This window comes from Rhinolophus hipposideros (genome assembly GCF_964194185.1).
Source record: "Rhinolophus hipposideros genome assembly, chromosome: 8".
Classification (NCBI taxonomy): domain Eukaryota; kingdom Metazoa; phylum Chordata; class Mammalia; order Chiroptera; family Rhinolophidae; genus Rhinolophus; species Rhinolophus hipposideros.
The window spans coordinates 80,122,792-80,150,579 of NC_138054.1; the positions used below are offsets into that span (position 1 = coordinate 80,122,792).

General features: G+C 52.0%; 2 protein-coding genes across 4 annotated transcripts in view; one reads left to right on the top strand and one right to left on the bottom strand.

Annotated features, from left to right (window-relative positions):
• Window positions 1–681: 681 nt before the first annotated feature.
• On the top strand, window positions 682–17,262 carry LACTBL1 (lactamase beta like 1; the record flags this gene model as incomplete). The annotated part of the gene is given in 11 exon segments (XM_081058066.1): window positions 682–880; window positions 1,250–1,336; window positions 8,604–8,713; window positions 10,550–10,707; window positions 11,660–11,898; window positions 14,628–14,733; window positions 16,069–16,225; window positions 16,229–16,267; window positions 16,271–16,328; window positions 16,331–16,679; window positions 16,681–17,262. Coding segments are annotated over 11 exon segments (1,833 nt in total). The 3' UTR covers window positions 17,012–17,262.
• A 2,545-nt stretch (window positions 17,263–19,807) lies between these two features.
• The window catches only part of EPHB2 (EPH receptor B2), a 187,901-nt gene continuing 179,920 nt past the window's right edge, over window positions 19,808–27,788 (bottom strand). For all 3 annotated transcript variants that reach the window (XM_081055028.1, XM_081055026.1, XM_081055027.1), the window contains exon 16: window positions 19,808–27,537. In XM_081055028.1, the coding sequence (XP_080911154.1) occupies window positions 27,429–27,537 (109 nt within the window). In that variant the 3' untranslated portion in view covers window positions 19,808–27,428. The remainder of the gene's footprint in view (window positions 27,538–27,788) is intronic.

Below are 27,788 nucleotides of genomic sequence, written 5' to 3' on the forward strand. Positions count from 1 at the left end.
TTGTGGGACCCAGATACCACTGGTTTGTCCAGGTAGTTTCAATGGGCAGCCATATCTGGTGCCAAGAAGGCAAATGTATTTTCTCTTGTGTGCCAATTAAAATTAAAGGATAGTGACTTTCTAGAATGTTCACAGAGAAAGATCTGATGTCTGCCCCAGGGTCTGGGTAGACGTTGTAGATGTTATAACAAGTTATAACAAGAAGCTAGCCTGTATGGAGCCCCACCAGGTGCCAGGTCCTGGGCTACCTGCTTTACAAGCACATTATAATTTAATTCTCACACTAACTGAGGTACCATTATCCCCATTTTACAGATGAAGAAACAAAGAGGGCATGACACCTACCCAACGCTACACAGGCTGGGATTTGTTCCTGAGTTATCTGAATATTCGACACCTAGGCTGACCCCAGTCATCTTCAAACTGTGTTCCTTGGAGCCTCAGGTTCCTCACAGGTAGCCCAGGAGTTGGTGTGGGGGACTGATGAAGCTGGGGGGCCAGTGGGTGGGCTGTTTTCCTGGCAACACCTGTAATCTTTCTTACTGTGGGCTCGGCAGAGACTCATTTTAGAGAGAGCATTCCTTTGCCCACCAACCTGGATCACGTGGTGCTGGCCAGTCTCCCTGGCAGATGTGCCCCCTCCCCGCTGCTCACACTTGGGGACCTCAGAAACTAATCCCCATGGCCGAGGGCATGGAGGGATTAGCGCTGGGCAAATCAGGCACCACATCTGCCAGCCCCTGGGGAGTCCTGGTGAAGACTGTGCCTCAGAGCTCAGGAAGCCATTCCTGTCCCCTGGAGCACAGCAGACTCCGGGAGGCACTGGCCAGCCACAGCGCGGCCTGCCCTGCCCTGTTCTTCCTGAGTCTTCCAGAAGAGGGTGAGTTGGGGCTAAATATCCCGGGGTGGGAGGGGGGGTCTGACAGGGTTGTTTCTGAGGCTAGAAGTGGGAGGAGGAGCTGGAAGTAGAGGCCGTGGCAGGGAGGGTGACAGAGGGATTTGGGACATTCAGTGCTAAAGTCAAGACAGACCCGGGCAGACCCAGCCAGCTGGTTTTCTGAGCTCATTATCCCTGTTTTTTTTTTTTTTTTTTTTTATCCCTGTTTTTGACGGGGAGCTTTATAGGGGCGAGAGGAGGTTGCTTTGTGTCCTCCCATCCTCACCCCCGCCTGTCTTCTGGCATTTCTGTCCCCTTCCTCTCTTTTCCAGCCTCACAACATCTCTCTTTGCCTTCGCTCCTCTGACTGAATTTCCCACTCCCAGGGTCTCCTGCCCTGTAGACCGAAATCCCCGAGGAGTTGGGATCTTCCACGCCTCGGAGAGAAGGAAGACTCAGGTGAGGCATGGCCCACGAAGGCTTGCTTCAAATATTGGCCTAGATCACCCCACGTCCCCTTCACTGTCACCACTAACAGTTGTAGAGTGCGCACCACAGGCCAGGAATAGTTTCAAGTATTTTATGTGTATTAACTCACTGAATTCTCAAAACAAATGAGAAACTGCTCCTCTTCCTTTTCATATCTCCAGGCTTCTGACTGGGGTGCTATTCCCAACCCATCCCCAACTCCCCATTCAATGAAGTTTTCCTCCCAGGGTGCTACTGAGCTCACAGGTACCCCAAAGTCCCCGGGGCCTTCTGCACATGCTCTGTTCACGGCTGTCTCCCAGAGGAATTATTACAGCAACGCTAGCTACTAACTAGGGAACAACTTTCTAGGGACTTTGCACGCACTGTCTCATTTAACATCACTTGAATTCTATGAGGTCATTCCCATTATGCAGACGAGGAAACCGAGACTCAGAGAGGTGCAGTCATTAGTCCAAAGCCAGCAAGGGCAGAGCCGGAGTCAGGCCATGCTTCACGTGGGCCCAGAGCCCTGTGTCTGACCTCCATTCTGCTGGCTCCCTGGGGGAAAGGTGCTGCACCTCCGGGCGTAGCCCTGTGCCCAGCACACAGCTGGCCGTTGGGGACTCTTTCTGAATGTATCAAGAGACAGGAGGGCTGTCCCAGAGCAGACAGCGAGGAGGAGAAATGAGTGAAGGTCTGTGGGCTGAAGATCCCCCAGGGAAGGAGCTGGGGAGTTGTGTTACAGGTGGGGTTTGGGAGAGCCTGGCTCTTCCTGAGTCCGCCCTCCCCCTGCCAGCATTTTCCAGCTGGAAAGGGAGAGGGAGAGAGTCCTAGTACCTATTGCAAGTCAAAATGTGAGCAGCTGGTGTGCAGCTTAGAGGTGAAACACTGACCCCACTTTGGGTCTATGGGAATAAATACTGAGATTGGAGACAGACATGAGATGGGGCTGGGCCCCAGAGAAGGACTACAAATTGGGGGTGCAGAGACCCTAGCCACATGCAGAGGGTGGGGTGGTGCATAGCTTAGAGCTAGACCCCCGGCTCCATCATTCGCTGCCCATGACCTTGGGGAGTCATTTCACATCTCTGAATTGCATTCTTCACCTGAAGATGAGACGACACATCCTGGTCCTACCATAGATGCCTGTTAAGGGATATCAGACAGCTCTCCCACGAGGGTGCCCTCACTGGCCCTGCCCCAGGGGTCCTTTGCTCATGCTCAAAGGGGAGAACCTTCCAACTTCCCTCTCATAACAAACTCACAACAATACCAGAGAGCCCCCATTCGCGCCTTGTGAATTCACAAGGAAGGGTCTTGCGTCTGCTGTCACCCCTCCGACTCCCAGGTGGACACATCCTAATGTTCTTGGGACTGTAAATGGCTTCATTTTAAAAAAAGCAACAACAACAAAAACTGAGCTATAGTTGACAGGCACTAAACCAACACTTTTTGGTGTACAGCTCTATGAGTTCTGACAAATACATACAGTCCCATAACCACCACGACAGTCAAGACACAGAATGGGTGTTCATCACCTCCCCAAGTCCCCTTCTTGTAGCGTGTCTCCTCCCATCCCTACCCTAGGCAGCCACCGAGTTGTCTTCTGTCCCTACAGCTTTGCCTTTTCCAGAATGTTATGAAAATGGAATGGTACCGTCTGTAGTCTTTTGGGTCTGGCTTATTTCACGTAGCATCATGCATTTGAGATTCAGCCACATCACTGCGTGTGTCGGTAGTTTGTTCCTTTACATTGCTGGGTAGTATTCCATTGCATGGATGTACCACACGTTGTCTATTCATCCACCAGTTGGGTTGTTTCCAATCTTTGAAATGATGGATAAAGAATGGCTTCAGTGTGAACCCCAAATTCTCGAGGTGGAAGATACTTTTGAAATCACATGAGATTTCCAGAGGTAAAAGAGAACTCTTTATAAATACTCCAGTTCTCTCCAACAGCTGAAGAAATGGGGCCCAAAAGGGGAAGGGACTTTTCCAGTTATAACTGACTCGGGTGGTGGGGCTGAGATTTGAACCCAAGTCTTTCAAGTTGCAGGATAACGTCAAGGTCAAAGCACATTTCCTGAGAACTTGCCAGTGCCAGGCAGAATGCCAGGTGTTGTGGGCATAAAAGCCAAGTGGAATGATCGTGGCAATGGAGACACTCACCACTAGTAGGGAACCAGACAAAGAAGCCAGGAATAACCAGTGCAGGTTCTATTCTAATGCAGTAACGGAGTGTACAGAGAGAGGAGAGGGCCTCAGTTCTGCCCGGGGGAGGACGACAGGGCTTCACAGTGGCCCATGGGTTTTAAGGGAAGAACACGTTTGTTGGGTGAAAAAGGATAGAAAGAGCCTCAGAGCCAGAGGGAATGGCAGGTGCAAAGGCACGGAGGGGAACAAAGCATGAAGTGGGAGCATCCAGATGCAAGAGGGATGAGGAGAGGCAGGAATGGGTCGATGGAGAAGGTCAGGGTCAGGTCACAGAAAGCCACTCTGGCCGGACTGTTTCCTGTAGGACAGCGCCTGACACATAGTAAATGAGCGATCTTCTTACGGAAGAGAGTGTAGGATTGGACAGAGAGGGACAGAAGAGAAACCCACTGAGACTCTAATGGAACGGAGCTTAGGAAACAAGCTGTCAGTACGTACAGACACTGGTGTGTTTCAGAGATGGCATACAAGTCAGCGGGGGACAGGTTGGAGAACTTAATACATGGCACTGAGAGGATCGATTATCAACATGGAAAAAATAAAATCCCTTCCTTACACCATAACCAAAAATATTTCTGTGTATGAAAGTGTAGAAATCTATATTTAAGATTTCTGCGAAAAGGATTTCTTAAGCACACTCAACACACCCACACACTCACACACAGAGCAGACAAAAAATACACTATCGGCGACTTTGATTGGCAACAACCAGAACCACCACAAAAAGCCCTCTCTTGGACAATAAGAGCTAATAGGTCTTACAATGTGTCAGACAATATGTACTTCCTAGATATTAATTCGTTTAATCCTCACAAACGTATGAGGCAGGCACTATTATCACCTCCGCTTTACAGATGAGGGAACAGAAGCACAGAGAGGTTAAGTGACTTTCTTAAGGTCACACATCCAGGATGGTTGAACTGAAGTTAAACCGCAGATTCACCACTACATTATTCTGCCTCTCAACAAAAGTTATCATAGACGCAGTGTGAAAAGACAAGGCACAAACAAGACTCCCAGAACTTATAAAGAACTCTAATAAGTGAAGAAAATTGAATAGAAAAAAAAAGAAAAACAAGTAAAGGATAAGAGCAGTTTCTTCACAGAAAAGCAAACCCAAATATACCTGGTAAACGCATGAAAAGGTGTCCAACTTCAGTAGTCATCAAGGCAATGCAAATTAAAATTGGCGAGAATCACAAGTTGTGGGAATGTAAATTGGAACAACTGGATAGAATCTGGTTAAGCTGAAGACGGCCACACCTGAACACCCAGAAATTTCACTCCTGGCCACAGTGGTACCACCTCAAATGTATAAAACAGTCATGTAGTAAGGCAGCCTGGCCCCAACTCCAGTCTCTATTACACTATGAAGTATATTCCTACAACCGTATACTCTACAGAAGTTAAAATGAATAATCCAGAGCTGCATGTATCAAAGGGGGGGAAAACACGTTGCAGGAGGATAATACAGTAGGAGGAGTTGCAGGAGGATAATATCACTTCTGTAAGTTTAAAAATGTGCAAAACCATAGTACATGCTGTTTATTGATGCTTAAACACATAGTCAAAGAATAAAGGCATGTGTGATAATGATAAGCACCCAGACCAGAATGGGTGTTAGATCTGGGGAGGTTATGGCGAGGAGACTGAGATCTGCAAAGGAGACGTAGAGGGTTTCAACTCTACCTAGGATGTATATTTCCACCCATTCACTCATTTAACAAATATTTATTGGGCCTGTGACGTGGCAGTAACTGTTCTAGGCACTGGGAATACCACAGTGAACCAAACAAACCAGGATAAACCAGAGGCCGTGGAGGAGAGAAAGGGAAGAAGTGGCCCTTTCCTTGGAGAACTCACCCTCCATCAGCTAAGAGGAGTAAAACAGCTGTTGTACTAGAGTTGGATTTGCACTCTAACGAAGGTTTGCTCCAAGTGTCTTGGAGGGGACCTGGGTGAGGAGAGTTGTGGAAGGCTTCATGGAGGAGGTGGCATTGCAGCTGGTCGAAGATATTTCACTAAGTACACAGGAGACAGAAAGCATGCCCCGCAGAAGGAACCGGCTATGCAAAGGCACAGGGGAGCAGAGGCCCATACGGCAGAACTGCTGAATGGGTCATACTGGGGAGGACCTTGGTCTTACAGGTGTGAAATTAACCCCAAGCTATGGACTTCCATGATGTCTGAGTGAACCTAAGGCATAGGAGGGGCCAGGCAGGGTCCCTCTCTCTCCTCCCTCTGGCTGACCCCCAGGGACTTGTCCCCCACCCCCACCCTGTCCCAGGCTGGCTGCTGGCTGAAAGTAAAAAAGAAGTGGCTCTTCCCGGCCGCCTGCGGCTTCTTCCTGCTGTCTGTGTTCATGACTGGCTGCTTCCTCTGGCAGTATCACCTCCCCAAACTGAAGACGGGTGAATGCAGAAACACCCTTGAATGTCTCCCCACCCCTGTGGGTCCTCGTGGGCTTTGAGCTGCCACTCCTGATCCGAGGGTGTAGGGGGAGGATCATAAGATTTAGACACAGAAGCTCTTGCCTCCACTCAGACTCCAACTCTGACTGTGCGTCTTGGGGCCAGTCATGTGACCCCTGGAGATGCCCTGATGCCCTTGTGTATAAAACGGGGATCCTAATGCCCCTGAGGTTTCCCTAAGCCACCCCGTCTGGGGGCAAAACTCAGGGTTCCCCAGAAAGTGCAAACTGCTCCTCTTGCTCTGCCTTCAACCGCCATGGTGGGACCTCCAGGCCCTGTCCCCCTGTAAGGACCCTTCCCCAGCTATATCTAAGACCCTGAGAGGAACAACGCAGGTGTCCATGGGCAGCAGCTGTCATTTCTTGGAGCCTCTCCATCCTGGACTGGTCAAGGCTCAGGAAATGAGCCGCCACTGCTGGGAATGTCTACCAGCCCCTCTGTTGCTACAGCCACCTCTGGGACCTCCAACCTCCTAGGATCCTGGAAGGTCTAGAATCCCAGGTCTCCACCGAAGTTGGGGAGACTAGCTCTCTCCATTCCTTGGAGTGCTGCAGAGGCCAAAGGCTCAACAAGCGGCCCTGGGCTCCAAAGTCTCACAGAGATTTTTTTGCCGAAATGGCTCCTTTTTAGTTTCTCACCAGCGTCTTCCTCTCCCACCCTAATTCTTTCTTTCTAGGGTAAAATTCCTTTATCAGCAGCTCCTTAGCCCCTCAAGCAAATAGTCCCCAAGTGGGCAGGTTGGCCTGTCCAATCCATAGCAGACCAGTATTACTATAAATATATCAAAATGAACTATTAGAGAAATTAAATGAAAAGAAAGACATACAAACCAGAAGCCCAAGTTTTGAATAGTTAGATTCAACAGACACAAAATTAGTTCACGAAACGGTTATAAAAGTTTCTAAATGCTTTCTCTCAAATTTTGTGCTTAATTTGTCACAAATGGGAGAGAAACAGTTCATGGACCATCCCTGGGTCCTCATCCTTCCAGAAGCATCACCTGAGAGGTTGGTGAAAATGGGGACGCCCAGGACCCACCCCATATCTACTGAATCAAATCTGCATTTTAAGATTCCCAGCTGATTTCTTCTGTGTGCGTATGTATCATTGGAGTTGTATGGCTGCAGACACCAGCCCTACCTGGATCCCAGGCTGAGCAAAGCTTAGGCTCTGGCCGAGCCCGCCCTACTCCAAATATTAAACCTACCGCGCTTCCCCTAAAAGAAGACCTAGCTGGACAATCAGCTCTAATGGGTCTTTTGGAGCAAAAATTAATATAAGACCCGGTATCATATTATAAAGACCCGGTATATTATATTATATTATACCCGGTCTTATAGTAAAATAAGACCAGGTCTTATATTAATTTTTGCTCCAAAAGACGCGTTAGAACTGATTGTCTGGCTAGGTCTGATATTCAGGAAACATGGTATGTCATGGAGCTGTTGAGAGATCTTCCTTAAGGTATGTAATTTTCCTGTTCGGGACAATCTCAGTTCTCTATTGCTGAGTAACAAACCACTCCCACACCTACTGGCTTCAAACAAAGTGATTTATTCTTTCTCATCCCGTGGGTTGGCTGACAGTTCTGCAGCTGGTCTAACCTGGGCTCTCCCTCCAGCGCAGTAGGGCAAGTCAGCTCTGCCTCCTAGGACTCTCGTTCTCAGGCTTGTCCACGATGGGCCGTATTCCCAGTCAGCAAATGCCCACACCAGTGATTCATTCAGCCTCATTCTATTGGTCATAACAAGTCGCACAGTCAGCCGGAGTGAAGAAGTGGGAAGAGCGACAAGACTTTATGGCCACAGTGAACCTCCACCCTCCTTCCGTTCTAGGTAGTCGTCTGGGGAAGCAGTAGGAGGATTTGAAAAGGGTGCAGCTCCTCAGGGCGCTTATATCCTTACCACCCCCTACCATCCTTAGAGAATGAGGGGAGGTCTGAGGCTCATTGTGATGGTCTTCCAGCCTGAATCCTGCCCTGCCAAGGCCTACACCTTTTCCCCTGCGGTTCCAGCGAAGCCATATAGCCCGACCAAAGCGGAATGAGATTCACGTCTTCTCCCCGGCCCCACTCCATGCCCAGACTCATGGTTCTGGTGATACAATGAGTATAGTCCCTTGTGGTTTAGGCCTGAAGCCTACGTGGGGCCCCAAGTTCACTTCTCTACCCAAATATGTAATTGGAACTAGGGAAAGAGAGACATGGCTGAGCCTACCCTAAGGAGCTGGACCTTAGTCTAAAGTCTGCTGATCACATGGAGGGAGGAAGCTGGTCGTGCAAGAGAGAAGGGCTGCCAATCAGGAACGGTGGCCGAACTGGTTTCTTGAAGGCCAAGCAGCAGGTGGTGAGCGTGGGGCTGTCCCTTCTCCTCCAGGCATGCTCTGCCCTTTGTCCCTTGCTGCCCATGGCTGGTCTCTGTATCCTGGTATCATTTCCTGGTAAGGCTGCTGCCAGCTGGGAGGGCTGGCCCCGAGGCCTGGCTCTGGCCTTTGCTGCCACCCTCCCACCTCCTCTAGGATGACCCCTAGACTCCGATCCTGATCTCTGGCCTCTTCTCTGTTCCCTGCAGGTTCCTTGGGATCAGAAGTGACTGCTGCCCCTGTGAGGATGTGTCCCCAGCACCCCGAACCTGTGCCCCTGGCACACCCCCTCCCCGTGTTGAAGGAAGCCCTGGAAAAGGTCAGTGATGGCCCAGCAGGGAACTGTGTGTGTGCTAGGCCTGGAGGATGAAGGGGAGGATACACTCTCTGTGCTGGAAACGGCATTCACTCATTCATACAACGTGGAATTTTGGAGCACCTGGTCTGTGCTAGGCACCAAGGATATGACAGGAAGAAGATACTGTCCTGCTCTGAAGAAGCTACTAGTCTGGGAGTAAGGGAATAGTCATGATAAGCAATATTTATAACACAGGGCTAAGAGTGAGGCCAGGGAAAGTTTAGGGGACTGTTTGGGCCTTGGGGGTCAAGGAAGGCTTCTGGAGGAAGTTGTGTCTGAACTGAGACGTGAACGAGTAGGAGACCCCAGATGATGGGCACCTGTGTAGTAAGGAAGCTTGGAGGGAGTGAAGGGTGTGTGTTGGATAGAGGGAACAGCATGTACAAAGGCCCAGAGGCAGCAGAGTTAGTACAAGGCACATACAGAGAACTTAGGGGAAATTCAGTCTGGTGGGGCCATAGGTGGGGGGAGGAGAAAGATGAGATGGGAGAGGATGACAGAGCCCGTATCACAGAAGCCATTACAATATGATTAAAAACAGCCCCTCCCCGCCACACACAACACAACTTTTACCTCTGCAGGATGGCTTAACACTAGAGGATTTGTCAGCCAGCTCTAGTCGGTGCCAGTCAGACCCCACCCACGTGGGTCACTCACCTTAGGAGACATACAGACAAATGAAACATGGTCAGAGGTGTATGAGCAGCAAGGTGGTGGGAGAATTTGAAACCGCAGTCTGAGGGACAGCTGAAGGGAAGGCAGGTGACGCGTCCACATAAGAGAAGGCATGGTCAACGCAGAGAGACACAATCACTGTCTGCAAACATAGGACATATGGTGAAGGAGAGGGAACAGAACGGTGCCATGTAGCTCCCAGGGGTCATAGGAATTAAAGGAAAAAACCAGCAATAACTACGGCTGCCTTTTAGGGAGTACCTAGCACGTGCTAATCTCTTCATATGACTACCTTGAGAATGGAGGAGGAAACTGAGGCTCAGAGAGGCGTTAGTGCAGCAGTGGAAACAGGTAGACACAGCGCAACTCGGGATATTTACAATTGCTCTGGCAGTTAATCACAAACTGAGGTTGGAGTTAGCATGGGGTTCTAATCCTGATTCTACTGATCATTAACCACTTGGGCAAGTCACTTCATAGCTCATAGACTCGGTTTTCTCTTCTGTAAAAGAGGGAGAAATTAGCATGGACTTATTATGAGGATGAAATGAGACAATGTATGAAAATCAGTTATACTGGGCCTGGCATATTCTAAATGTCCCATAAATGTTAGCTGTCGTCACCATCATTGTACTTCATCATAGAAAAGAATGAGGTATTTTCAACAAATGTTCAGATAACCTGGGGCCTTCTATAAATAGTGAATTCTCCAACAAGAGGGAGTCAGACTCCCTAGGCCTGTTGGAGGTTTTCTGGGGCATCAGACAAGGTTTCGACTAGATCAGTTGTTTTAACCCTTCCTTCCTTTTATATTTTGCCAAGGAAATGTTTCTTTGAACAAAAATCTTATGAGGAAGCCCTATGTATAAAAGATCCAGGGAAGCTGCTCTGATTGCAGCCAGGGTGGGGGGCCCACCCCATGGGGCATGGTTGGAGAACCTAAGGTTTGGAGGCTCACTGGGCTCCCCGCTCCAGCAACTGGGGAGGGGGGAAGAGAATAAGGGGAGCCAGTCAGGGGGTGCTGTGTGCAGGGTGTGGTGTGGGAATGGACAGGGGGTGCAGATGACAAGGGGTGTGTGTCTCTGCACCCACACTCTGAGCCTCCCGCTCTTCTCCTCCAAGGTGGACAGGATCCTGCGCCAGGAACTGTCTGCCCCGGGGCTGGCTGCCATGTCTCCAGTTGTCATCCACAGTGACACTGTGCTCTGGACCGGGAACTTCGGAAAGAAGAATGGCTCAGACCCAGCTTCTGGGCCCCCCAATGAGTACACGATGTACCGGTCAGCTGACGGACCTCCAGGGTCCTAGGGCGGGGGCAAGGGATGGGAGAACAAGGGCACCTAGCAGGAAGGGGGACTCAAGATAATCATGACTAGGGGTCCATGCTGCCAGGGCCCTTTATTAAGTCCTGACAATTTTATAGATGAGGAGACTGAGGTCCAGAGAAGACCAGTGAGTGCCCCGCATCACACCACAGGAGAAGTAGGTCAGGAAAGAACTCGTAGCCCCAAACCTAACAGAAGAGGCTCCCTTGTGCCCCATCCTCTCATGTGCCACAATGGAACCCTAACCAGTTCCTGGGCTCTTGCCCCAGGTCCCTGTCAGTTGGCAGCAGAGGCCCAGATGGAAGCCACGTGGGACATTCTGCTGCACACCCAGAGTCTCCTCTCCTAGGTGCTGCTTGTAGGATCCTCAAAGCTCAAAATGCGAAGTGAACACATTCGCTCCCAGAGATCTGTGAGCGTTTCCATTCATATCGCACCTGCTATGTGCCAGGCATGGGGACAATTATATCTGCTGCCCCTGATTGAGCATTTACTACCTGCCAGGCACTTTACGTGCACAATCTCCTTCAATTCTTTCTACGACCTGAGAAACAGACAAGGAAACTGAATCTCAGAAAGTCTAGTACTTGCCCAAGACCATTTGGTGAGAGGCAGACGTATGACCCAACCCAAGCCTGTCCCAGAACGGGCAGAGCCTGGGGAGGGCCTGCCATGGGGGAGGTGTTCCAGCGTGTCCATCCAGCCCAGCCTCACTGCCTCTGGTTTGTTCTCAGGAGTCCCAAAGCCAGTGCTACAGAGGCTTGTGAATTTCCAACTCAGAGGCTGAATAAGGTGGACTCGGTGCTTTCCTAGAAGGCTAGGAAGTTGGAGGCTGGGGCATAGATAGAGGGGGGCTGTGAGGCCAACAAGATGCCCACTGCACCCTTGTGCCCCCAACATTGTTCAGGATCTCCAGCATCTCCAAGATCTTTCCAGTCCTCATTCTGTACCGCCTGTGGGAGGAGGGCATCGTAGCCTCTCTGGATGACCCTCTGGAACGGTATGCCAGCAGCTTCACCATTAACAACCCTCTGGGCCTGGCATCAGCCCCCCAACAGCAGAGCCTGATGGATGGGCTGGAGGAGTTGGGCTCAGCCTCGAGGCCTTCGCCCATCACCCTCCGAAGGATGGCCAGCCAGCTCTCAGGTGGGTGATTCTGAACTTATCTCGCTCAGCCCCAAACATTTCAAGTGGGGGAACTGGGGAGCAGCATTTTAAGTCATGTAAATGAATTACTTATTAAGAATAAATTACTATATAATAATGGTGATGATATGATAATAAGCGAAGAGGAAGGTGACCTGATGGAAGGGCAGGAGTAGGCTGGGGTCCTGGGCAGTACTGGGTCAGAGTGGGCTTGATGCTGGCCAGTTACTCTGGAAGCTACTGAAGGGCCATTTTGCCCATCTGCCACCTGTGAATGTGGAGAGCTGGTTTAAAGAAGGTGTGCTGTGTGGGTGGGAGCAGGGCTGTGCTGTGGGGTGACTGACCCAGCCAAGCGGGGGAAAGTAGGCACCGTCTGCCTTACCCCAAAATGCCTTCTATTGCTCATATTTGCCATCACCAACCCACTAACGCCCAAAGGTAGGAATCCTTCACGAGTGTCTGCCATTTTATCATTTTACAAAGTGCGTTCAGGCCTGAGGTCTCAGTCCGTGGACATGGCTGTTATCAGTCTCATTAGCAGACGGTAAACCAGAGGCTCAGTGAGAGGACGGAGTTTCCTGAGGTGGTCCAGGCAGGACAGGATCGGGGTCTCCCTGGGGGAGGGCAGCCCAATGGTTAAGGGTACGAGCACCGGAATTCCAGCTCTGCCCCCTCCTAGCTGTGTGACCTTGGACAGGTCACTTGACTTCTCTGAGCCTTGTTTGTCTCCTCTGTAAAATGACCATGGTTCAGACTTTTATGGGGGACTGAATGAGCTAATAAGTGTAAATCACTTAGCTGAGTACCTGGCACACAGCAGGTTCTTGTCAATATAGCTCTGATTATTACAGCCAAGGGTAGACCTAGGTTTAGTGGGGCCTGATGTGGATATAATTTGGGGGGCCTCTTTAAGAACACAGTGTCATAAATTCAAAATTAGACACAGACCTCGGACGGGGCTGTGCAGGTGAGGGACCCTGAGAATTAAACTCCATGAGCCTCCTGTTAAATCCACCCTTGGTTATAATCTGACTCCAGGGCTCCCTCTAGGGGTGTGTTGTGGATTCTTCATCATACTCACGGAACCCAGCACAGGGCTCTCTAAGTGTTTGGTCAGTTTAAAAACACCCTATATGTCTCTTCTTAGTCCCGAAGGGGCGAGCTGAGCATATGGCTGCCCGAATAACTCTGTTCTAGGCTCTCAATGCCTTTTATGATTGAGCCCCATCCTAATCTAAAGCTTTCTCCCATTTCTGCACTTTATCATTCATTCTCTTAGTTAAGTCTTGTAACACCTCACAGAGAAACCACTGCAGGTGCTCCAGGCCACTTAAAGATGAGCAAATAGAAGCTCAGAGAGGTAAAGCACATGGTTTGGGGTCACACAGCAAGAAGTGCTAGAGTCAGAACTTACACCCAGGACTTGGGACTCCATCCCCCAGTCGCTCCCCAGAAGCCTTGGAGTCATCCTGATACGTCTCACTCCCACACCTTCCACCTCTTTTCTGGTATCAAATACTGTAGGCTCCACTCTCCAAATATGTCCAGAACCCATCCACTCCTTACCACCTCCACTGCTAGCACTCTAGTACAAGCCACCATCATTTAAACATGGATTTTGCAAGTCTGCTTACAGGATTCCCTGCTGCTGCCATTGCCCCTGAATGTCTGTATTCGCACAGTGGCCAGAGCAACCTTGATAAAATATATGTCAGATTGTATCACTCCTCTGTTCAAAACCCCTGCAGTGGCCTCATCCCACTCAGAGAAAAAGCCAATAGCCTATAGCGCCCCAGAGGATCTCGTACCTGAACCCACCAATATCCCTTACCTCCCAAGTCTTCCCCTTTCTCACTCCTCTCCAGCCACACTGGCTGTTCCATGGAATTCCCCAAACATGCCAAGACGTTCCTGCCCCAGGGCCTTTGCATTTGCTGTTTCTTCTGCCTGAGCCATTCTTTTCTCACAGAGCTGCATGGCTCTCTCCCTCACCTTCTCCAGGTCTCACTAGCTCGAGGGTCACCTTCTCTGTGAGGTCTTCCTCTGACCAGCTTGTGTAAAATAGCAAGCCCTTCCTTCCTACATGGAATTATTTTTATCTGTAGCATGAACAGTTATTTGTGTGTCGTCTGTCCCCTCCACTAGAATGTAAACTCCACATGGGAAAGGACTTTGTTCATGACTGAATCCCCAGCACTCAGAACATTCCTTGGCATAAAAGAGAGGCTCAAGATCTATTGAGGGATGGATGGGAAGAACCCCAATCCTGTGATCCTTCCAAAGGTGTCACATCCAATAAACAGAAAAGTCAAAGTGGCGAGAGGAGCCAATTCCACAAAGCTATGTGGCCACTGATCTCGAGAATTCTCTGGAATCAAATTTCCATCGTTGATGATAACAATTCCTTTTGGAGCAGTTACCATGACCAAGCTCTGTGCTAAGCATTTTATCTCATCTAATCCTCACATTAACCCTCTGATATAGGAATTGTTTCCCTCATGTTACATACACATGAGGGGACTGTGGCTCAAACAGATTAAGTGGCTTGCCCCACGAAACACAGGGAGAATTGATTAGAGCCCATTCTAGACTATTGTTGTTTTGTCAGGTGATTTTGTCATTGTTATCTTTCAACCCATGGAAGGTGGCAGAGGGAGTGCACCCAGGGGCCCACCATCCCACCCTCCGTGGGCCCAGCAGGTCTGACCACTGCACTTGCCCCTCCCTAGGGCTGCCCAGAAGGCTCCGCTCCACGTCTCTGCTGTGGAGGGGCAGCACCCAGGAGGCCTTGAGCCTGCTCAAGGATGCTGTGCTGGTGGCAGACCCAGGAACCGGGTGAGGAGAGCAACTTGATTCTCTGCCAACGTTAGGAACCTCCTCTCCTGACGCGAGACAGCCCTTCTGGGAGAAAGGCTGCATCGCCTCATTCTAGGTGGCGAAAGTCAGGAGAGACCTCGGGGGCCACTGAGTACAACCCCTATTCCACAGCTGGGAAGCCTGAGGCCCAGAGAGGGGCGGCACAGCAAGGCAGGGGTGAGCTGAGCTCAGAGTCAGTTTGAACCCCATGTTCGTTCCATTCATCAACTCAACATTTACTGAGCACCTACTCTGTGCCTGGAACAGCAAACAAATCCAACGAGGTCCCTCCTCATAGAGTTTGCAGTCTAGTGAGTAAATAGATAAACAAGATAAAGACAGATTTTGCCAAGGGCCGTGATGGAAATAAATGGGACACTGATGAGGTAGGGAGTGGATAGCTGGGGGTGGTGCAGTGAACAGGGAAGCCCAACTCTGGGAGCAGTGGGGCTGGACAGAGGACAGCTGACACTCCCCTGCCTCAGAGCCACCCTCCCAGGCCTGTTGGCCTTTCTTTGGGAAAAGATGCCCCTTCTTGAAGTTTGCCCTCCTGCTTCTCCAAATGCTGAACCTCAGGACCCACTTCTCTGAGAAAGAAAGGATTCAGGTAATGCTTGGGCAGCTGCAGGCTGATGTCCTCCTTCAAGCTCTGCCACTAACTTGCTGTGTGACCTTGGAGGAGGTACTTTGCCTCTCTGAACCTCACCTTCCTCATCTGTAAAAAAGGAGGTCAGGCTAGAGTTCAGGCACGTCTAAAAGGGTTTGCGGATTTTCATCCATCCTCATGCCTTCTTGACGCACTACTTTAGAGATGCTGAAGTTGCACCTGCTCTGGGAAAGGTAAGAGACCTCTTATTGATAATTGGTGTCAGCCATGGCTGGGAAGAAGGGAAGAGTGAAATCCAACCTCCCGTTTTTTATCCTTGAGTTACATGATTGCTATCATTTCCTACCCAGGATAGTTTAAGGCTCTAATTTTCCATCTGCTAAAGTAAATCATACTGAAGTGTAAAGGGCCAATACGATTTGTTTTACCACTTTCCCAGGTACATCGCCCAGCCCAGCTTTCCCCATACCTGCTATGTGATCCTGGAAAATTCTCTGCCCCTTCCTTTTTCCAGAGGTAGAGTAGTGCTCTGCAAAGTCTCTTCTGGGTCTGGCCACTTGGGATGCAGTGAAGCAGGTTCCTTTCCTGTCCCACCCAGTCCAGTGAACCGCTGGTGGCACTGCAGACAGTCTGAGCAAGTGGGAAGGGGCTATTTAAGGCCTGGCGATGTCCGTCCTGGGCTGCAAACCAGTTTTCACCCCTTCCAGGTGTCATTACAGCACTCCGGCCTTCTCGCTTCTGGCCCACGTCCTGGCAGCCCACACGGCCCAGGGTGACTACCAGCGCTGGATCTCGGAGACCGTGCTGGAGCCTCTGGGGATGGCGGACACCGGCTTCGACTTCACCCCTCTTGTGCGTACCCGTTAGGCGGCGGGCTCCTACGGTAGCGGCAGGCTGGCGCCGCTCTAGGACCTGGGCTGGTACCGCCCATCAGGCCAGATGTACTCCACCCCCGCCGACCTGGCCAAGCTGCCCTGGTGCTTCTAGGGAGCGGGCCCAGCGGCTCCTGCCGCCCGACGCCGCTGCTGGCCTGCTCTGGAGCCTACTTCGCCAATGAGACGGGCACACCTTGGCACTTCCACGCGCAAAGGGGCTACCGCGTGGAGCGCAAGGACGGCGACCTGGACGGCTACGCCGCCACCTTCTCCCTGGTGCCGCCGCTGCACCTGGTGGCGCAGGCTTGCGACGTGCTCCTGCCGGCCATGGAGAGGGCCCTGCGGGAGGCTGCGCCCCGCCCGGCCCCGCCGCCCAGCGCGCGCCCCTCCGCCGGCTACTTCACCTTCGCCAGCCTGACCTTCCACGAGGTGCGCGCCGGGCCAGTTCGGGCCTCGCGTGGAGGCGCTCGTGCCCCCGGCCTTCCGCGCGCTGGCGCTGCACCACCTGCGGGGCCGCGTGTTCCGGCTGCACGTGGCCCGCGAGTTCCCGTGCGCGCTGCCGCTCGGCGACGCCTGGCTGTCCCTGGAGGCTCAGCACCGGCAGCTCGTCAGCTTTTACCCCTTGGATCGTCACGGGCTGTCCCCGGGCTTCCATGTGCCGGGCCTCAACACGTACCGTGCGTTGCGGCTGCCGCGCAAGCCCCTATTCAAGAACCAGGGACCCTCGGCTCTGTCCAGAGTCTTCCCGTCCTCGCCTCCCAGCTTTCCAACTTAGGCTTGGAGGGTAAGACTACAGGGATGGCTATTAGAGAACCCGAGTAGTTGACAAAGGAGGGTAGGGTGGTACTCCTCAAAGTGTATAATGGACGGTTAATTAATAATTGGGTAGTGGTGGTAAGCCCCTAAGTGTTAGAGGTCTTTGTTACATAACGAGAGATAGCTGGAGCAGCCATGAGGTAGCCAATGGAAACTGAGTCATGAACCGCGGTTTGAAAACACTGACATAAACAGCATCGAGCCTTTGCACTCCTGTTTTTTCTTATGGAGATGAGTGTGGGGCAGGGCAATATATTAAAAATTAATTTGTGTTGTTCTCATCTTATTTGTTTCTCCTCTTTTTAAAAGGAATCCGCTTTGGTCTGACGGGATTGGTGGGCGTGGGGAAGGCGGACCATTTCTGTAGTCTTACCTGGAGCTGGTGGGGGAGGGGGAGGGGACTCCATGGCCATGATGCCAAACCCAGTGAGAAACTATGGGGAAAGCTCGCCTGCTCCTCTTTTTCTCCTTGGTGACATCTTTTGTGGCAGTGACAATGCCTCTCTCTGTCCCTGTGAAATGACTGAGCCTGTGGATGTCCATATAGAGCCAAGAGGGGCAAAGAGAGGTCTCAGCTGTCCCTCGGGTGGAAAAGAAGGCGGCGAGAAGGTTGAGAGGAGAAAGGGTTTGGTGAGAGAGTGGGGGACAGGAAGACCTGGGTCAGCATCTCTGAGCTGGGAGCAGACCCCATGAGACTGTGCTCGATCTCAGGTGGGCAGGGAGCCTAGGGGGGAGCCTAGTGTGGGCCAGAGAGTGGGGCAGCTGGAACTAGTAAGGGGATACAGACTTCTCAGAGGAACTAGGCTAGGACACTGTCTTTGGTGATGGGTCAGAAGCCCCAAGATGTCTAAGGAAGGCCTTGAGCTTGCACACCAAGCTCCAACTGTGCTGTGTCCCTGTGGGTGGTGTGTGACCCAGTCGGTGTCACTGTGGATTCTGAGAATCTCCTTCATCCAGCACCCATGAGCACCTCATAGGAGCTGGCAGTCCGGATGCCAGTTATTATTTTTAACATGGTATTATGTTTACACCTGCATTTCTTATATAGTAATTCACATCACAGAACATATCAGTATTAACTTCACACCTTTGTATCGCTATTCCCTCTACCTGGAATGCTTTGTCCATCCCTAGCTTCCAGGAAAACTCCCAGTCATGCTTTAGAACCCTGGTCAGGACCCCGAGGGGCTCCCATTCAGGGTAAATTGCAACCTTCCCAAAAGCTGTAAACACGGATTGTTGTTCGCCTTGCCCTGAATTGCAATGACTTTGAGTAGCTGCTGGTCTTCTCCATGGACGGAGGACTTCCATGAAGGCAGGCACGTGTAGAACTCACTGCAGCGTTCCTAGTACCAGCCTCATGTTTGGTACTCCACAGGTGCCCAGTTCACTTGTGGGGAAGTGATCCAAATGCCCTGAGAAGCTCTTGAGACTAGGATGAACATGTGAGTTTTTGTGTTTCCCCCCCTGGTGGCTAATGCAGCACCTTTCGTGTAATAGGAATGCAGTAAATACTTTTTGAATGAGTGAGTGAGTGAGTGAGTGAGTGAGTGAGTGAGTGAAAAGGCAGGCTCCTCGATCCCATTCCCCTCTGACTCCTACCCTGTCATGTTTCCAGGCCCAACTTCAACCTCCACCCTGCTCTACCTCTGACCCACGAGAGCACTGCCCAGGCTCTGGTTAACTTCAAGTGTGCTCTCAGGCACTGGTGCCATGAGGTGCTCCCTCCAAAATGGGAAACCTGCAAATGAATAACGCCTTTAGAGATTCACATGTAGCACTTTTAGCACATTTAAGACTCTGCGATATCCTGACGTAAAGAAATCTGATCAATTTGCCCAAGTCTAGAATTTGCCTAATGCATTTGACCATGAACCATCCCTGAACGCCCCCTCCTTTCTTTCTTTCTTTTTTTAAAGCGGAACTTCAAGTGACATATTTATTTGACAAATGTGAATGGAGAGCCTACCGTGGATCAGGCATCGTCCTGCTTGTGGAGAACACATGGAGTGTATGACAGACATGGGCCCTGCTTCCTGCCAGCAAAATACTAAGAGCTAACGTTTGTGCGTGCTAAGTATTTGATATGCTTCACTTCGTTTAATCCTCACCTATTCTCTGGGAGTTACATATTATTGCCCCATTTCATGGACATGAAAATGAGGCTTGAGCAATTATGTGACTGCTCCAAGGACACATAGCTAACAAATGACAGAGTTGGTATTCAAACCCAACTAGGACCCATGACAGCAGAGCTCAAACTGTTAAACATGAATGTGTGTTCTTAGAACACTTCGGAGTAACTGTTCCAATTCAATGCCTCTCCCCAGCCCAGGCTAAATCCCCAGCCCAGCCCCAACCCCCATTCCAGGCCTAGCCCTGGCTTCATCCTTAGCCCTGGAAAACTGCTTGTCATGCTTTACAAACCTGCTAAGGACTTCTAGGAGCTCCCATTCGTTCCCTGGGGAACCTCGACCAAGAAAATCCAAACCAAAACAAAGAAATAAAAAAAACCCCTGAGAGTCCAAGTGATCATTTTTACAGTTCACATTTATTTTGGAAAAAAGAAAGGTTCTGCTAAAAAGACTCCTACAAAGACATTGGAGTAACAGGGTCAGGGGCTCATGGACACAGCTGGTGAGATTTCCTTGGTCACAGCATTAGGGGTCCTATAGAGCCAAGTCTGACCCATGGCCATTGGAACCCCAGCCGCATTACTTCCTGACCCCCCAATGTTGTCAGGAAAGCCCATGTTTATGACCAGAGGAAACAGGTTTCCGTGAAACCCCGCCAGAATCCTCGGCCCCCTGGTTGAGAGCTCTGGCCTGAATGACCCAGGCTGGAGTGGACACCTTGGGCGGGGGGGAGACCAGGCGCTCACCCCCACCACCCATGGCTTAGACAGTAGCTCCAGGAGGTTACAGTCAAAAAGGGTATCCCAGTGCCCCCCAAGCAGAGTGTCCCCCAGGGACCTGGGGTTTGGCCAAGGGTGTGACAGTGGAGAGGGGCTGAGTGGGGACCACGGGTAGCAGCATAGCATAGTGATTGCAAGGGCAGAGGCTGGGGTCAGAGTCTACCGGCTGACTGCGTAACCTGGGAAAACCCCCATGCATGTCTCTGAGTTTCCTGGTCTGTGGAGCGGGAATAATAATCGTACCTGCCTGACAGAGCTGTGTAAGGGTTAAGTGAGACACTGTGTAAAAAAACATAAGCACGGCTCCTGGCACATTGTTGGCACTCAAAAAATAGCAGCTATGATTAGGATTTGGGGCTGGGCCTGACCAACCAGTAATTGTTCTTCTCTGCAGTCCAAAGAGGCTGCCTGTGAGTGTTCCTGCCAGACCTAGCAGAGGTCAGTCTCAGGGGCTAGACCTCATGTCCCCTGCCCACCAGAGTGCCCGTCCATGGAAGGGAAAGCAGCCAGACTGATTACTGGGCTCTGAGCAACCCAGAGGCACCTCTGTGGACAGGCTTCCCAGATCCCATAGGCAGTGGCCTCAACCGAAAAGGGTGAAGGGGTCCTTGGAATGGGGCAGGCACTGTGTGGCCATGATGCTGCACCCCGAGGGGCAGCAGGAAGGCACCTGGCTCTGGGGTTTGCAGCAAGACCCTGTGATTGCCCAGTGGTAAGACTCTGGCTCTGCCCAGGAAGGTGGTGTGCTTGGGGAAGATTCCACAGCAAATCCTGATCCTACAGCCTCCTTTGGGGTGGGTGGGGGGACCGAGTTTCACCCCAGATCAATCCCTCCCCAAACCGAGACAGTAGGACCCCCACTTGGCTCCTGAGATGAGCTGTTCTGCTCACCAGCCAGGGGGCACTGGCCTGCGTGGGGCTTTGCTCAGCTGGGGCAGCCAGGCATGGACAATTCTGCCACTGAACCAGGACGAAATTCAGCATCACACTCAAAAGAAGAGTCTTGACCCCTGCCAAGGTCCACCTCTCACTCACAGTCAGAAGATGGAGCTGTTAACACTTGTTTTGAGCTGTTGCCGGTTCTCTCTCTCTCTCTCTCTCTCTCTCTCTCTCTCTTTCTTGCTCTCTTGTTGTGCTTTGTCACGGCCAGGGCCCTCAGGTTTGGGGACCAGCAATGAACAATAGGACTTGAAGTCTCAAGAATTAGCAGCATAGAATCATATGGTGATGGAATCTTAAAAACATGGAATCCTTCCATTGGCATATTAGAATTACGGGCTTTTGCAATCTTAGCGTCTTGGAATCTTTTACCCATGGAGCGGTAGATCTCTGGACTCCAGTATTCTCAGCAGGGCCACCGGAGTGTATGTGGGCTTCACTTTGACCTCCTACCACCTCTCCCATTCCCCTTCCAACAGGGGCTGTTTGAGCTGAATGGACACAGGACCCTCACTCCCTCTCCCTCCTCCAGGGAAAGCCCTGTGTCTTAGTCTGGGTAGCAGGGGTTGGTGGTCGTGGTGGTGGTGGGACATCGAAGCTCCAGGTCCAGCTGGAAGCCCCACCTTGCCTTGGCTTGGCCCACCTGGCCAGGTGTTGAGTGAACAGGCTTGGATCATAGCCGTAGAGTCCATGGGTTCTCCATAGGGTGGCCCTGGGTGGGCTACCGGGCCCCTCTGAAGTATTAAGCTCCTGCTGCTTCTTGCTATATCAGCTTTCCTGAGGCAGCCTTCATGCTGCGCAGCTAAACTCAGACAGACTCAGGGTCTGGGGGTCTTTCTAATTTTCCTGAAAGCTTAGCTCAGTCTGAACACATTCCTGAGGGTCACCCCCACCCCCCCACTTCATGGGTCCTAATCCATGTCTGAGTTTGGGCATCTTATCTGACGATGTCCTGCGTTTTCCTAATCCCTGTCTACGCCAACCCCTCTTTCTGCAGACATCAGGGCATAGGTCGTCGTGGGGGAAGTGAAGAGAGGATTTCAGTCTGGAAGAATCTCCTGGTGGAGCTTGTTAAAAACAGAAGCTCCTGGGCCTGACCTTGAAGATTCTGATTTAGGAGGTCGGGGTGGAGCCTGCGAGTCTGCAAGTTGAATAATAGCCCAGGAGATTCTGATTCAGGTTGCAACGGCAAAAATTTTGAGAAATCCTGGGAGGTGAGAAAGGAGGAGCACCGAAGGCAGATGGCCTTGTTGAATCCTCTGGCATCACCTCTGGGAATCTGTTTCTTCACCTGTAGAGTGGAGATGGTAGTACCTGTCAAGTCCCTACACATGGGCCTTGGTATACGGTAAATGTGCAGTGATTAGTGCAATCCCAGTGGCCTCAGCCTTCTGGGACCAACACTCTGACCCTGGTTTCTCTGAAGGGGAAACTAGTCAGCTTTGAGACCATTCTCAACGCTGTTTTATGGCAGGAACCGTTTCCTAGGACGCTGGTGGTATGTGCACGCAGAGGGGCTCCCTAACTTGCCTCTGGGTGTCCCCAGCATAATACACTGTAGTAAAGGGCAGGACCCCGGCCCCTTCCAACATGTCTGGTGATCTCACCAGAGCCCAGGGCACCCAAGGCAGAGATGGGCTTTCTGAACAGTTTGCATGCCGCCCACCCAACTCCTAGCCCCTGTTCACATCAGCGCTCTGCTCTGTCCCCTCAGGGCTCTGCCATGTTTGCCTGCCTGCCCACCCAGGCTATTACTACCACCCACAGTTACTCAGCTCTGGTCATGCGTGGCAGCTCTCAGAGAGGCCTGGAGGAAATGGGGTGGGCATCAGTTGAACACAGCGGAATTATGAATCAGGTAGCACAAAATCCAACCCTGCTGTTCCAAGCAGCTGAAACGACTCTTTGGATTATCTATGTCAGCGAGTGAGGATGGAAAACAAAACAGCAGGGCCTGAATTCTCCCGGAATAAATGAGGGCTTCTGCAGGGGGCGCTTCTTGCCAAGGGAGGGGCGAGCTGTGAGGCATCCTGCCCCTATCTGATAACTGAACTGACTTCTTCTAGGACCCGATGCTCACTCGGCTACTCTTTTGCTCAAGAATCTGCTGTGTCTGTGAATCAAACGGCCTCACCCTCCCATTACACCCACCTCCACCTCCCAGCAGGCCGCTGGCCCATGCAGACACGACTTCTCACTGTTGAAGCATTCCAGTCTCTGTATCTTTGGTTACACTGTACCTCCCACCTGGAGTGACCTTTCTCTCAACCTATGTCATGTTCAAGGCAGCCTCCTCCACGAAGCCCTCCCTGACAACCCCAGCCTATCTGAGCTTTCCCTTCTCTTACCAGCCAGCATCAGCCCCCGAGTGCTTCATGTCCTCTAATGGAGTGTGTGAAGTGGGTATTAGAAGTAGATAAACACAGCCTTGCTCTGCCCCTTCCTGGCTGTGTAATCCTGAGCAAGCTAATTCCCTTTTCGGAGTCTCAGTTGCCCCCCAACCCACGGGAGCTAACAGTCCCTCCTGACAGGACTGCAGCATATAAATATAAAGTGTTTTGCATGTCTGGTTCACCCAGCGCAATCCTCTCACTTTACAGATGGGAGACCGAGGCTCAGTGAAGGGAAGTGGCTTGCCCAGATCCATGTCTCAAGTTAGTGATGGGGTGAGGCTGCGTCTCTGATGCCAGGATGCATTTTACCTAGCAACGTGGCATCCTATCCTTTGAATGCATTTACATAACTTTCTCTGGCAAGAATCTTCCATCCTTCGGTACCATCTGAGAACTACAGGGTCCCAGGAGACAGCCAGGAGCTGCCAAGGGGCTAGACTAGGAGATGGGGTGGGGGGGCAGGGTGGCCTGGAGCGGGAGCTCCCAGTCTTCTGGAGATAAGCCCCCAATCTGAGAGGAGTGCGAGGCTATAACTGAACGCAAGGGGGCGGCAGAGAGCTCCCTGAGCCATGGCCGCGCGGGGACCAACTAGAAATGTTGGGGCAAGTCCAGCTGATGCCATCTGAACAGCAGGCACCACTGGTGAGTAAACGCCACCCACCCGAGTCCCTTAAGTGTCCCTGATTGTGCTGCCACCCTTGCCCTCCCTCTGAGGTCTTTTGGTCTAGCACCAAAATCATCACCTAGCCTGCTGGGGGTGCCCACGGCTTACCAGTTGAGATCTTTTGAATATCATTCCCCAAGAAGAGGCCTGCTGATCATCAACAATAACCCATTTGGGGGAGCTTCTGGGGCAATAGGAGTGGGGGGTGATGGCACAGCATTCTATTGCCCAGCCTAGCCCTGCACAGATCTGCTTGTCACATCCTTTCAGAGCATATGGTCCCATTACCACGGTGTCCTGGCCCCTGTTTACAAGGCAGCTTTCTTTCCTCAAGTACCAACTGTGTGCAGAGCAGCCGGAAGCTCCTCGCACACTGCTGGGCAGGTGGGGCTGGCATTAGGGAGATGGAGCCAGGAAAGGATTAGTAACCAGGCAGCGGGTAGGCGGCTCTGAGCTGTGTGCCTGGGCAAGCAGCAGCACGGCCTGCCCCTCCTCACTGAGAAGCAAGCAAGAGGTGGTGGGAGAAGCTGCTCCAGCAGTGGGGAGAGATGGGCAGCTGCCTGCACCCCGGGATGGTCACAGTGATGTCTGTCTGTTACCCTGAAGTGGAGATACAGAGGGACGAAGTAGCACCCTTACTTTTGAGAGGCAGGCATGTGGGGGCCCAGAACCACTGAGGGTAGATGGGCAGACATGCTGGCTAGCAGACACCAGCCTAGCGGCTTAGGGCAGGAAGCCATCTGACAGGAAGCACGGAGTGCCAGGCCCCTGTGGGGGCCCCAGAGCAGTGGGCTGGGGGGCAGGCCGGGGAGCCGGAGTTAATCTGAAGCTCATCAGGGCAGCTCCCTCCAGAAGGTGACCTTGTGTGCTGGGACAGCTGCCACCCGTGCTGGGCATCTTTGGGGCACAAAGGGCGGCTGGCTGGGCCAAGGCCGGCTAGTTCATGGGAAACCAGCCAAGGTGTTCCCTGTGGCTCACTCTGCTGTTCCCTCTAGGGGCCCGTGCTCCTCTCTAATCTCTTCCTTCTCTTTGCATCTCAGGCTCTAGAGAACAGGTGAGTGACAGACGACAGGCTGGTTCATGCTGGATGCTCTCTTCAACCAAGGGGCGTTTAGCTGGCCACCTGCGGCCTGAATCTCTCCCACTGGTCAGTCTCCCATGGACAAAGGGAAAGGTCCTGAGATAAGGTATCCGTGCCTTCCCTCCTTCAGATTCCCTGCCTCCTCCTTCTGCACAAAGAATTCTAATTGTACGTGAGCAGAAGCCCATCTGTGCAGAGATTAACCAGGATAAGGTGATCATTCCTGGGGCTGACTGGGGGTCCATGTGTCCTCCAGGACCCTAACAGTTCCACTGTCACAGCTCATCTAATAACCAGACCCCCTTCTTCCGGCCCAGGAGAGCTGAGCGCACCCCTGTCAACTCTCTGCTCCTAACGCATCCTGCAGAGGCTCAGCCTGATTTGTGAGGCATTACAAACTGTTCTGAGCCACTTCCAACACACTTCTTTCATTGCCTGTGCTTTTGACAAGCCAGAGCCAGAAAATCCACATGGATGTTTAGTGTCCTCCATGTGTTTTCTCAGCCCTGGGCCTTCTACATCCCTGAGGGAGGAAAAGGGGTCATTTAGAAGAGCACCACGGGTCACCATATGTCCCAAGGGTGATAGGGTCGCTCTTAGAACTTCCAGAGAACAAGGGTCATTTTATAACTAAAGCATTTATTTCAATTCACTAACCGATTGGTTCGCTCAGGTGCCTGCATTTGCTCACGGGAGGGAGACTGTGGCCAGACCCCTTTGCTGATGGGTTTTCCCATGGCCAAGACCTTTCAGATCTGGGCAGAGGTCTGGAGGAGGGAGGGAGGTGGGACAGCAACCACACATTCTCCCCAGGGCGGAAAGGAGCAATCCTGCACACGTCTCTGAGGGTGATACTCTAGAGGCTGGGATATCACAGTGAATGAGCTGGGTCCTGGCCTCTGATGCAGCCTGGTGTAGGCTCCCAGAGGTGAAACTGGGTTCTGGCCATCGGAGGGCACTCAGGAACCTCAAAGGGGCCTCTTTGCCTGGAAAGTACTGGATAGATCGGGGCAGAAGGAGAGTGGACAAGTGGGCAGAGACTTCTGGCTCTGCAGCCTCAGAGCCTACTTCCTGCTCAATCTGTTCCTTTTAAAAACAGTCCTGGGTGGGGGTGGGGGGATGCTCCTCCACCTTGGCCCCCCACCTTCTGCCTAAATCTCACTCAGTCTCTGAAAGGCCCAGATGGCCCCGTGGCAGTTGGCTTTGGTGAGGCCTGGCAGCAGGTGGGAACTCTATGCAGGGGAGGAGGGGAGGGTGTCAATGAAAACCATATAAAAATCCAGAAATGTGCATATAAAATCTCGCCCTTGGTGTATTGCCTAAGTCAGTAAGCAGAAAGCACCTTCTTCCTGGAGAAGGATCAGATCCTCAAAAGGTAGGAAATGTCAAAGTGTTACTTCATTGTCATTAAAAAAAACCAACAAACAAACCCCCGAAACCAAATCCACCCCTGACCAAAATACCCCCGGTCCACGTCCGTCCGCTGTAAACAAACCCAGATGCAGGATCACCCTTCTCAGTGGCAGTCGAAGCTGGTGGCCGTCACGGCAGCCTCAGTCCTCCAGGTGGGGGCTGGTGGGAATGGGTGCCCAGTGGGGCTGCGGGCTGTTGGCTGTGCACGTGATATGGAGGTGCAGCTGCACACCTGGGGGGTGACCCGCCTCAGGAAGTCTCGTCTTTCTGGTGTCCCCGTGTTCTCCCTGACCCAGGAGGACAAAAGCCACTTTTCAGCCCCATGAGACAACAGGAGAAACAAGTCTCTTGCATTGGAGTTTCTAAAATATTCTCCAAAGGCAGAAAAATTCTTCTGTTTGCCCAGAGGAAGTAGGAATGGATGTTCCCACAGTGGTTCCCGGTGGCTGCCCGTCTGTCCACCGGCCCCAGCCGCCTGGTGCGTGGCTGTTGAGCGAGTCCTGGAAGAGCAGCCCACGGACAGGAGAGGACGGTGGCCCTGGGCTCTCCCCTTCACATTTGTTTTCCTGAAAGTGTTTCTTGGCTCTGGCCAGATCGCCTTCCCAGAGGGAGTCGGAGAGAAACTGCTTTTGGTCTCCGATTAGATAAATCGCATGGATCTCCCAAGCCCTTTTTTTTTTTTTGCCCAAGAACAATGATCGCTTTCCTTATGAGAATCCTCTGTAAAAAATATTCCTTGTATGTCCCACCCCCTCCCAGGATCGATTTTCTTTTGTTCCCATTCCCTTTTTTCCATCATCTGAGTTGCATGTGTTCTTGGTGACGTCCCATGGCTGGAGGGCTGCTTGGTTCTTCCTGTTGCCCGTGGCCGCCTGGCAGGTGGCTGACCCTTCAGTGGACAGAGAACTGGGGGGCCAGCGTGTGGGGCAGGGGCGGGGCCTGAAGGAAGAGGTGAGCCGAGGCAGGTGAACGTCAAACCTCCACTGATTGGATCTGGTTCATCTGTGCCCTCATCACCTGGATACTGTTCAGGATTTTTTTCTGGTGGCCAGCCAAGGTGACCCCAACCCGGAGAATGTCCCTTTGGGAGAGAAGCACGTGTGTTAGGGAAATGTGGGGGTGGAGGGGACTTTGGGCCAGGTGGAGAGCTGCCTGGGCTTCTCTGGGGGTCTCCTGTTAAAGAGAGCACGGGAGGGGGTGAAGGGCATGGGAGAGTGGGTGCGTGTCAGAGCTGAGGAGTGAGTGACTGTGTGAGGGGAAAGGAATGCGTGAGGGGGAGTCAGGGGACCCTGACTCCTCGGAGTATCTCCTCTGCTATGGGGAGGGGAAGGG